This window comes from Falco cherrug, chromosome 2 (assembly GCF_023634085.1).
Source record: "Falco cherrug isolate bFalChe1 chromosome 2, bFalChe1.pri, whole genome shotgun sequence".
Taxonomy (NCBI): domain Eukaryota; kingdom Metazoa; phylum Chordata; class Aves; order Falconiformes; family Falconidae; genus Falco; species Falco cherrug.
Genome location: NC_073698.1, coordinates 25354648 through 25366721, shown reverse-complemented (window position 1 = coordinate 25366721; position 12074 = coordinate 25354648). Strand labels below are relative to the sequence as shown.

General features: G+C 39.7%; 1 protein-coding gene across 1 annotated transcript in view; it reads right to left on the bottom strand.

Moving 5' to 3' along the window:
- The window catches only part of KL (klotho), a 50643-nt gene that overhangs the window by 5199 nt on the left and 33370 nt on the right, over positions 1 to 12074 (bottom strand). Inside the window, exons 2-4 of the mRNA XM_055703297.1 lie at positions 10989 to 11499; positions 6082 to 6350; positions 2352 to 3468 (exon numbers count right to left, since the gene is read on the bottom strand). Coding sequence (XP_055559272.1) covers positions 2352 to 3468; positions 6082 to 6350; positions 10989 to 11499 — 1897 coding nt within the window. The remainder of the gene's footprint in view (positions 1 to 2351; positions 3469 to 6081; positions 6351 to 10988; positions 11500 to 12074) is intronic.

Below are 12074 nucleotides of genomic sequence, written 5' to 3'. Positions count from 1 at the left end.
ACAATACCAGTGTGGGAGAAGAAAAGAGAATGAAAAAGCTGCTATTACTGATGGACCGAACACTGGAGGAGTGTATGATGTCAAAAGTGAGAGAGTGAGCTTTAAGGCAAGTATTACGGCAAGTTAGCAAGGACATACTCATCCATGACAAAGAAGGTGGAAAGACAGGAAAACACGGCTTACAGGTGATGGTTAGATTGAGAAAACGTAAGAGCTATTTCTAGGCTGAAGAGAAGAGAGAAGGAAGTAATTGAGAAATACTGGTATGAGTCCAGTACAAACAGCAAAGTTTTGTAAAAAACAGGGGGCTGTGAAGGTGTTCTGGCTAATGGGAAATGGAAGAAAAGCCCATATCTATACACACTTTGAAAACAGAAGTGCCAAGAACTCGTGTGGTCTGAAGTGTAGGAAGGAGAAAAGCAATACAGAAAAAACCCACAGACTGAAACCCTAAGTCCAAGTACAGCCACGGTATGTTTTTTTAACTATGGATGCAGAAGACATGCAGCCAATGCTTCAAAATGCTGGAGAAGGAAGTCTTGGGCACTTAATATTGATGTTCAGTAATTCATGACAGAGGTGGAAATTACAGAGGAGGGAGTTTAAGCCAATGACAGAGTGGACAGGATGACCTAGAAAATTATGGAACTGCCAGCCATCCTTCACTGCCTAGCAAAAGAGTGGAATAGCTTATATAAGGCTTGATAAATAAGAATTACAGGAGAGATATGATTAATGCCAATCAGCTTAGCTATATGAAAAATAAATCTTGTCAAACTAACTTGACATCTTTTTTATTATATCAGCAGATCAATAAAAGTAATGATGTTTGATGTAATATACTTAGAACTTCACAAGGCAAGTGACCTGGTATTATATGGCATTTGGATGGAGAAAATAGAATGTTATGAGGTCAGGGGGCACCCATAATAAACAGATTTCAACTGGTCTCGAACAGAACCGGTAAGTCTAGAAAGGTAATTGCAGGTAAGTAAGTGTCACAGTAGGTGTATTTCTACTGTGATCATGGAGATTGGCTTTTGGTACTAAGCTATTTAATGATCTTAAACGTTTGCAAATAACACAGAGATTAGAGGCATAATTTAGCTAGTGTAGCAAGCTTTGTACAAGCAAATAACTGGTGTCTGAATGTGACCAAATGTGAGGATGTCAAAGAACAAGCAGACCATATTCCAGCAGAGGGATTTCTGCCTGGGGTGCAGGACTCAGTTAACCGAGTTTGAAATCTCGGTAGATAACCACAGAGTGCGTGTAACCAACCTGCTGCCGTGGCCAAAAGGGCTAATGGGCTGCTCAGATGTACAAAAGAGGAGTAAAAGGGTAAGAGGTTACGTTATACCTGCTGAGATATAGGTGTGGCTGTGGTAGGAACAGTGTGTCTGCGTCTGGGTCTACCCCTCTCAAGAAGAATGCTGGCAAATGGGAAAAAGTTTAATAATTGAAAGGTTCTAAATGATGTTTTATAGTAAGGGACACAAAGAGCTTTGTCTGTGTTATTTATCCAAGACATAAATGAGAGAGAGCTTGTTTTCTGTCTGTGAACACCTACAGAGGAAAAATACATGGAAATATACAAAAAAATGGCTTACAGCTGAAGCTAAAGAAATAAATACTAGAAGTAAGATTTATATGTATCTATACACACACTTACATATAAAAGCAGTAAATAATCACCCACTGCAGCAACTTACAGTAAGGTGTATTAGATTCTTCATCAGTAAAAATTATTTCATTCGGGTCTTGTGCTTCTCTCAAAAAACAGTGTGCGTTGTGTGACAGGATGACTCAAAATGCCTCCTTTTTGCCTTGTAATTTCTGAATCTTTGAGAGACAGAAAAAGATTGGTTTGGGTTCGGAATAGCAGGAAAGAGTCCAGGAAACGGCATAATGAGGTAGATAGCTGAATTACTATGAAGATCACTGTTGGATAAGATCACTGTTGGATAAGCTACAGAGACAGCTGAGGAACAGAACTCATAACCAGCCCTGAGGCACATCAGTGGAGAGAAGCAACAAAGCAAAACAACAGTAAAAGTGCAATAAGAAGAAAACCTGGCTAAATACATGTGGAGCCACTCACATAACATCTGCTCAAATTTCTAGAATCCACAAGTTTTTCTACTGTCTCATGCAGAACATGTGCAAGGTCAGTCTTCCTGATGGAACGCCAATCAATCATACATCAAAGAAAAACGCTATCTGTTACCAACATCTCATTTATGGAGTATTCTAAATAGGATATTTTTTTTTTTTAAAGTTAAACATACTCTGTCACAGGGCATATACTAATACTGGGATTTGTGACACATAAACCATCTATGGTTCCTTACCTTTTAAAGCTTCATTGATGTAATTTTGGATGTAATACACTCTGAGCTTATCATGCACCATATTTCGGCCATCATCAATTCCATTAGCCGTTACATAAACTGGGACATTGCCATACTTTGATTTAACCCACTTGAGCAATTTCCTCAGTCCCCAGGGCACTACTGCAGCTCTGCTGGGGGAGTGCAGCCATGTGATGTCATTGATCATTTGAACTTCAAGATAGTGGTCATATTTTACTGCATCTTCTTTCTCCCAGCCCACAAGGGTAGTCGTGTAGTGACTCAAGGCAAAAAAATCAAACGAGCCCTGGATTAACTTCTTTTCATCTTCTGAGAAGTAAGGTAAGTGGAAATTATACAGGTCAACACTGTTTCTTCGGTGAAGCCACGCTCTCATCACCTGCGGGTAGTCACCATTCCCAAAGATGGGCTCTGCAAGCCAGCCAATGTCGAACTCTAAAATTCTGTCAGCAACTTCTTGGTCATTCCTGGAAAAGGGACAAGCTGGTTCTACCCAGTCGGCTTGTAGAGCTATAGAAATTTTACCCTTCTGAGATCTCCTGAATTCTTTGTCATAAAGATGCCATGCTTTTGCATGGGCTTTCAACAGGTTGTGCCCTGCGGTGTATGTCAAGTTTTTTACTGATGGTTCATTCATTGTGATCCAAAACTTAACATGGTCCCCAAGACTTGTAAAGCAGAATTTGGCATACTCAACAAAAGCCTGAACAGTTTCTGCATTTTCCCAGGCTCCATATTTGGCAAGGGAAACTGGAAGCTCTTGATTCTCAGCCATAGGTTGCCATAAAGCAACAACAGGAGTTATGTTAACTCTGAGAAGTTCACTAGCAAAACACTGGTAATAGTGTACAAGAGTGTGGTTGATTAGAGAAAGGTTACCTAAAGGAAGGATTAAAGACCATTTCAGTGAAAAATGGAAGTGTGTGACGTGCATTTCTTGCAGGAGAGAGATCTGGAGCCTGATAGCAGCAAAGTCAACACAGTGACGCTTGCGTTTCGAGGTGAAAACTCCATCCACCTTAATAAGCTTCTTCGTCTGGTGAACATCCCACACATAAACATTAGAGTCAAGAAACTGGGTGGGTGTCGTGTCTACCTAGGTAGAATAAGAAACATACCAGATTCAAGCTGTTTGTTCTAGGTAGGTGGGAACATCACAGACATCACACCACTACCACAAGGTAGTGAAAGAGTACCATCAGTCAAAATATGGCATTTAGCACCTCTCTTGCATCTCTGAAACAATAACATCTCTGGCTCATATGAATGAATTAATTTTCTGTTATCATGTGACATCAGGGAAGTACCAAATCTATACATCATTTTCATCCTACTTTCCAAACAAGCATATGCTAATAATCACCATGTTTATATCTTCTCCAGATTGCTCCAGTCTGCAAGGGAAAAAAGGGATTGCTCAGGGATAAGGCACTAAGCCTGCAACAGATCTCCAGAGAAGCAGATCTTCAGCAAAGACTACAGTAATTTTTAATGTGTTTTTCTTTCAAGATTAAGAAGGGCCTACAGAGAGACTGTGTGTTCTAAATCACCCAGTAGATTCACTTTCAAGACCACTCCCTGAATGCAGTAAAAGAAATAATGAATGCATCATCATTCCCATGTTCAGTTCTTTTCCTGACTGTGATGAAAGATGAGTAACGGTCTGCATTGGATTTTTAGCACAAATTCAGTTGACAAGCAGGATTTTTCCTTCTTGCTAAAGACATCCTTTTTTATTTAACTCATACTGAACTCATTTCCAAGTTATTTTAGCAATCTGTTCATGTCTGAACCAATTTTTTTCCAGGCCTCCGAGTAAACCCATTATATGTTGCTCCAACAATAATGCATTTCTCCTAAGTCTGTAGGGCCTCAGATGTCAGAATTGCCTGTATGACATACGGACACAGTAGAAGATGGGCTTCGCAGGGTCCCACAGAACTATACTTCCACTTTTAATGAGTAACACAAATGTGCTAAGGACTAGAAAATGGAAAAGTGAATTACTTAAAGTAATGCACAATATAAAATCTCCTCATTCATACTCTAGCGTAACTCTTACAAGAAATATCCAAACTACAAGATACTAGTACCACAAGTGTTTACTTTTTCCCCTTTTTCCTTTTTTTTTTCCCTTTGATGCACAGTTTCCCCCTGAGTTCACATTTCCTTGTCCTGCCCTCTGTTTGAAAAGCAGGTGTCAGCCTACAACCAGTGTTCAACTTGTAGCCGAGGCTCTGCAGACTGTATAAAGAAGCTGCTGAAAATCAGTTGCTATTTTCTCCGGAGAGGTCAGTACTGTGCTTATAGAAGAAAGTAATAAAAACCAGCATGTCTGAGGGAAATTGCTTTTCTGGAGAATTGTCCCTTGTAGATTACTAAAGCATGTATTGCCACTAATACTGTGGGAATGCTGTCAAAAGAGTTTTTCCACTGTGATGCATCTACAAATCACACTACCTAAGCCTTACAGCACAAAATGTTTGAATGGCCTTTTGAAATGAAAATATTCAGCTTTGAAGGTTTTGGGGACAGGAGGGATTTTTTAACTGTCTTAGGCTGACTGACTCTGCAACTTCATAGCTGTTATTGATCTCAAAGGCAGCAATTCCACTTCCAATCCCTAATCTGTCTGGGAGCTAGGAGGATAATGACTGTTTAATTTTCTTGGAAATCAGTGTATCAGGTAAGGAGGCTGCAGTATTTTTCAAGAGAACAAACTCAGATCTTACTTTTGGAGTGAGAAAAAACAAACAAGCCCCCTATAGTCCAGCCTTAAGAAAGGTTCTGTCTTTGTGGAAAATCTAAATTAAAAATTCTGTTCTTGGATCAAGCCTCAGTGTTGAATTTAACTACACCTCTTTACTGTGGTTAGAGAAGCCCTGCAAGCCAAAACAGCATCTGAGAATTACAGAGCCAAAATGTTAGAGACCATAATCAAGCTATAACTTCTACTCATGCAATGAAGTCTTAAAGTTTGAAAGATTCTCCCAAAGCACCAGATTTAGTTGAAATAAAGAGTGAGATCTATGAATTGGATCCATGATACAGCTGGGTGCTATCCAGGGGCACTGCAGGTCTCTGTCAGACACCGTACTACACAGAATGACAAAGAAGGAATAGAGAAATTTCATTTAAATCTAATATTGTGGTTTGTTTGTTTGTTTGTTTACCCAAAAGCCCTCTAACAACAGTACTAGGATATATATGCATACAATGTAGAAACATGCCACTGGAGTTTTAAGAGCTTTCAGGAAGTTTTCTGAAACATACCTGATCACAGCAGATAAATATATTACCAATTAAATTATGGACATGAAAAAGCAGTAGTATTTCACATTTCATAGACTAGGACATTTGGAAATACACTTTAGCAGATCTCATCAACTCCCATTTGAACAGGACTGACTTTCAGTAACTGATCACATAACGTGTCCAGGGAAGATGAGCATCAGACCACTTTCAATTTCGGTATGTTTTACTAAAGCTTTATTTATCGTATGTCAATCTGACTGGATCTCTTCAGTCACACAGAGAAAGTCTAGTGAAGAATGAAAGACACAGTGTTTGGCACAAAAGTGTTGTATACATCTCCTTGCAGCCCTCTGGTAATATATATTGGCAAAGACACCCTATCCAGCAAATTTATCAATATGAACTTGTGCACTGATCTGGCTGGACAGCCTCTCAGCTTTATCATCAGACTCACCTGAATATAGTTGTCAACAATTCCCCAAGCAAAGCCGCAGGGAAAAATACCTTCTACAGGCTGGTTTTCAGGCAAAGGTGGGAAGCCATTTTTTTCTATCAGCTTTTGATAAAACAAAACAGAAGATTTGGGCATGAGCTTCTTGTCGTGGCTTTGAAAATCAACATAAAACAATCCACGTCGGATGCTGTATCCCCTGTGCCATTCAAAGCCATCCAGGAGGGACCAGACTGTGTAGCCAAACACATTAATTCCGTCGTACCGGATGGCTGAGGAAAGAACAAAACCAAACTTATCGCAGCGCTCATTTTTCCTCTGTAGATTACACCGTACCAGCAATGTTTGCAGTATTTATGTGTAAGAACAATACAATAGGTCAGGTAAGTATCTCAGGGCTTGCCTCAAAGCCCGTTCAGGGAAGACATTTCAGCCGCACTCAGGGAGCTGCCAGGTCATGGATGCACTGTGCAAGACAGTAAAGGTACCTTTAAACAAGCCAGATTTAGAAAGAGAAGCAGCCCAGCAGCAATCCTATGAGCAGTGCTGCTAATTAGACAGGCCAAAGCTCAGCCTCGGAGCAGAGCATGCTACACTTGAACTGTCTGCAACAACTGAGCCAGTCATTGCACTGCCCTGCACGCTGCTAAACAAGCTCTGCAGCTTGCTCCAGCATCGCTGAAGTGCCATTAATGCAGCACTAGCCTGTATGCGAACAAAAGTTATACTTTTTTTTTTTTTTTTTTTATTTTCTCCTTCCCCTCCACTAGAAATACATATTAAGAAAAACCTGGCAACACTTTTGGTGTGCTGAGGAATTTTTATTACCACAGATTTTAGGTAGAGGTGATAATGCAGGCAGGACCTCTTTATTTGATAATTCTGTCTCTTTACATCTTTTACAGCATAGCGCTTTCCAGCTTAAATACTTAAGGGTTTCTAAAAATATGTATATGTTCTAGGTCAACTGTTTGACTTCTAAGAATCACCACACACCTTCAAGGTTAATATCGGGGTCTACTGGCATCTGTTAGTATTGCCAGAATTATGGATTTATTTTAAGATTCCAAATGGCACTCACTTCTAGTTGTATTAAACACTAAGATTCAGCAAAATGTTCCTGGGCAAGGCTCAGCTTCAGGAAAGCACAAAGGAGTGTGCTTATTTTAATTACATAATTAGACCCACCCTTATTCAGCAATGCATTTAGGCACATTCTTAAATGTTCTTTTGAACTCGAGTTTGGCTCTGTAGTCAGCAGAGTTTATCTTTATTACTCACCATCTTCTGTCAACCTAAACTTGGGTACTAACTGAACGTAAAATTTTCCAGCCTAGTAACACTGAAAGCAGTATTTCAGGCAACCAGAATATCAAGATCCTAACTTCCCGTTTTTATTAATGTACCTCATTACAGTCAGTTATGAAGGACCGCATGGATTCTTGATTGTAACCCTGTTTGAATCAATTACATGAACCCCAGTTAAAAAAGCAATGAATTTGGCCCAGTGTCTATCTGAGGTCATGAGAAAATGTCTAAGGAAAAGGAATATTTCTCCTCCTAAAGGCATCATTCTTTTGTGTTTGGCAAACACCAGTGTTTTTCTAACCTATGCATGCATCCGTGATGACATCTGCCATACCATACCAGCAGAGTAAAAGCCAATACAGGTCCACTTTGTGAACCAGTCTCAGTGAGAATTTCTCTTTGAACAGCACCTCACCCCTTCCGTAAGTCATCACACGGCACTCCCAGGCTTACTGAGCACCTCATAAAAATTGTCCTCTAACCCTTCTTTAAAAATGTATTAACTTTTAAGTGTCACCTATGAAAGAAGCAACTTGAAAACTCTTGGAATTTCCAAAATGTTTGGAAGTCTCAAACACAGTATCCCACAAGGGTTGTATGGTACTGAAACACCACAATGAAAATTATTGTCCTTTTTCCCTTTGTCTGTCTCCCCTCTTTTGTATGTTGGTGCACAAGCTAGGCTGACTGAAAACTCAACTGTCCTTGCTTCTGGAACTGTGTGGCCCGCTGGAGGTAACTCCTGTCCTGAGCAATCCCCCCAGCACGCCTAGAAGTGCGCTACTGTGCCAGCCAGAACTCGGCCAGAACCAGGTTAAAAAATAAACAGCAGTTCAGCTCACTAATACAGAAATGGTCCAAGGAAACATGGCGGACCCATGAGCATCAAATACAGAACCTTAAACCCCTCTGCTCAGCTGCTGTCCAACCCCAGGGCACAGAGGCGAGGTGTATGAAGCCTGCAGCCCCTGCTTCCAGGTGTAAGGTGCCCAGGGATCTGTATTTTGCCTCGGGATGTACCTGAGAATAGCTTCGTTCTGACCTGTCCGGGGCCTGGCTCTTCCCATCCTCCTTAAGACTCTTTGAATTCAGAGCTGCTCACTCCCCAGACAATGACTTCACCCCTGGGCTAGTCCAGACGGCACAGAGGAGCCTGCATGCCCTCCTGGTCAACACGCTCCACTTTGCAAGGCACAATCAATTTATCTGTTGCACCAGAGGCAGAGCAGGGAAGTGAATATGACCCTAGAGTAAGTGGTTAGAAACTCGTCCATGTGAGAAGACATCTCCAACCAATTAGCAGCTCTAATTAATATTTAACTACTTTATATTACAGCTCTATTTACTCTATTGAGCCCTAAATGGTATTTGGAAAAAAGAAAGATCAGTAATAGTAAATAGTAAGAGGACTGCGGGCCCTGAATCCCAAATAGAGAGACCCTTTCCCAGAGCCAAAAAAACCCCAAAACAAAACCAAAAACCAACCAAAAAAACACCACCAAAATGCACAGAGCTTATCTACAGCATGCCGGTCAGAATGGACACCTACATCAGCACTTCAGCTGAATTCGGGAGCACACTTCAGAGCAAATCTCCCTCATCACTGAGCATGACCTGGGTTCCTCTGCATTGAAATTAATCCAGAAATAGGTTTCAGGAGTACACGCCGTGTGGACACCAGGCCCTCAACACCAACTCTTTTTACTCCACAGGCTTGCTCCGATAGGGCTGCACTTACTTCTTAACAGTGATACAGAAAGCAGTAGTTTTGTCTGAACCAGTGCATATACGCCACCAGGCAAAGATACCGGCCATATCTAGGAAGCAGTAAACCCACACTTATGTGGTCCTGGGTCTAAATTAATTATCCTTGCTTCTCCTTGCTGTAGCTGCAATGCCATTTTACTGCCCCATGGCTGCTAGAATGAATCTTGTGGTAAATAGCTCACCAGTCTCTACACCTCAGTGCTTTATTGCACTGGATAGATAAGTGTTCTAAAACTCAGAGAAACAACATGTGCCTTTGGTCTTTACTGTCGTCCAACCAGACTGCTCACAGCCAACATGATGCCTTCTGTGGATCCTTCTCAACTGAATTCCCCTAGGCATTGCACAGAGAACTTTGGTATTGACATTGGATTTTGCATTTTCTAATGGCAGAAGATTTCAGAGCAATAATTTTCATCATAATGACATCCAAGTTCCTTCTGCAGATACAGTCTGTCTCTATTTATTAATTTTTCCTGTAAAACGTTTACCCAAGTGCTAGTATTCTTAAGTTAATATAACAAGACTGTCACGCTGTTGTTGGTATTAGCATTATTTACTTAGTGGCACATTAAAAGGAAAGAAACTAAACTGAGATTGTTTTCAGCCAGCTGTGATTAAAAGGCAGATCCATGTATGTATGCCCAGCAAATTATAAACTAAGGAGAAATATAGGTAACAGGAATATGACCCCTTCATGAAGATGAGCTCTTCATCTGACTTCATGCAAACTAGTAATACTTGTTACTTGCCAGTTAGTAAATGTTTTACATTCCAGTTTTCCAATTTTGTATGCACTGGCTCATGTATTTATTCACCTTTTCATTTATTTGCAATAACTAGGTTTCTGGAATAGCAGATGAAACAAATGTGGGAATCCTTTGTCTCTTCATGAGTGCTGAGGATAAAATCAAAGCCATTTTTGCTTATCCTCTGTATGAAAATGGCAACGTAATGCAATGGCTATCTCGTCTGAAATAATAACTATGGTAACACTGTTTTTAAAACTAGAACAGCAAACTGTAGACAAGTAAATAAATTATAACATTGAAAATTTAGAAATTAAAAGACAATGAAAGTGGAAATGGGAATCTCAACTTCTTGGTAGCTACCAGGATTAAAAAATTTGCTACACACAAATGGGAAAATAGAAAAAAAAACCTCTCATACAAGCCAGTGCATTTCCCTTACTGTTTGGAATAGAATAATAAGTTAACAATTTCAGTAATTTAGATTATATAACCTCAAACATTTAGTTCTTCTTAAACTGACGTAAATTCAGGTTATTGCGATTGACGTCCAGAGCTGCACCAATGTAAAATTTGTGCAAGAGGAACACTGAGATGCAGAATGAAAAGGTTCCAATCTTTCATTTAAAAATGTACTCTTCCAGCCATATGTTTTCTTCAGAGGAATTCCTATTGCATAGTTTTTACCTTCCCACACATATATTTTCTTACATTTTGTACATATGCATTCATACTTCTAAGACATGGAAAACAACCAATAATAAATAACACAGTTCTTTCCCTAAGTCCACTGAGAGTACAGTTCACACGTATTTTGCACTTCCTCCTACCAAAGACAGCAGAAATTTTCCTGCTGACTTCAAAGACAGCAGCATCAAGCTCACCAAATGCTATCTGCAGACATTAATGGTCTTCAAGAGCTGAAAAGAACAAACCCAGGAAAGGGATTTGGAATCTCATTTCACAAGTGCCAAGATGAATGTTAAAGACTAAAATTAGTTTTCAGACTGGTTCTTTAACATGTCTCTGTAGGCAATTTTGCATTATGATTTTGTCAAGCACATATTAATACAACCTCAGTCCTACCTTTTAAAGTTTCCATAATGAACTTTTTGAGATAGTAAATATATTTGGCATCATCTCTCTTGGTGCTACCAGAAACAAACCAGCTGTTCTCCACAATGAGTATCTGGGGGTTATTATATTCACTGCTTATCCAGTAAAGGAGCTGCCTCAGGCTTATTGATTCCAACTGCTGGAATTTCATGTGGGAGTCCAAGAGCTGGAAACTCAGGGTAGCTCCAAAAGACAGAGCAAAAAAGTCTGCTGTTCCCTTGATGTACTTCTTCTCAGCTTCACTGAATTCAGGCAACAGAGATGAGAGGTTGCTCCTCATGCTCTCTGGATAGTCACCATCAATAAATACGGGCTTAGCAAACCAGCCGAGCACAAAATCAAGGGATTTTTGACATTCTTTTATGTTTTTTTCAGTCATATGTTGAGGTTTTATCCAGTGGGAGCTAAGGGCGATGGACACTTTTCCTCTTTGAGTTGGACGAAAATGGTCATTGTAGAGATGCCAGACTTTAGCATGGGCCTGTTGAAAAGACAGACTGTAATTAATGCAGCTGAAATTCCATTTTAAGTAACACAGTCTCAAGTACTGACATCCAGTGTCTCATAGTAACCACATAAACACAGCATTTGAGGGTTCAGCCTTATTCATTCAACAGCAGTTTACAACTTCTAAATTAACTTTTCTTTAATACCAAATTAATACCATATATCAACTAGAAATTGCTCGCTGGCCAGGGAAAACAGCTATTCCAGGCACTGAACACACTTTTAGCTAGACACCTTTATTAACTTTTGTTATTAAGTTCAGATATACTTCCAGTATTTACAAAATGAAAATGCATTTAACTAAACATGTTTCAAAGTGTGTTTTCATTATAGGAATATCACTTCATCCATAGATTCACAGATACACATAATGAAGGAAGGTCTATTCTTAAGAACTGCCCAGATCTCTCAAACAATACAAGACAAAGAAACATCCTTGAACTTACTCCTCTTTGAACACATAATAAATCAAAAAAATACCAATCTAGATTTTTAAAAAGCATGGTGAAAAACAATTTGCTGCAGCTCCTGAAAAATTATTACAGTAAT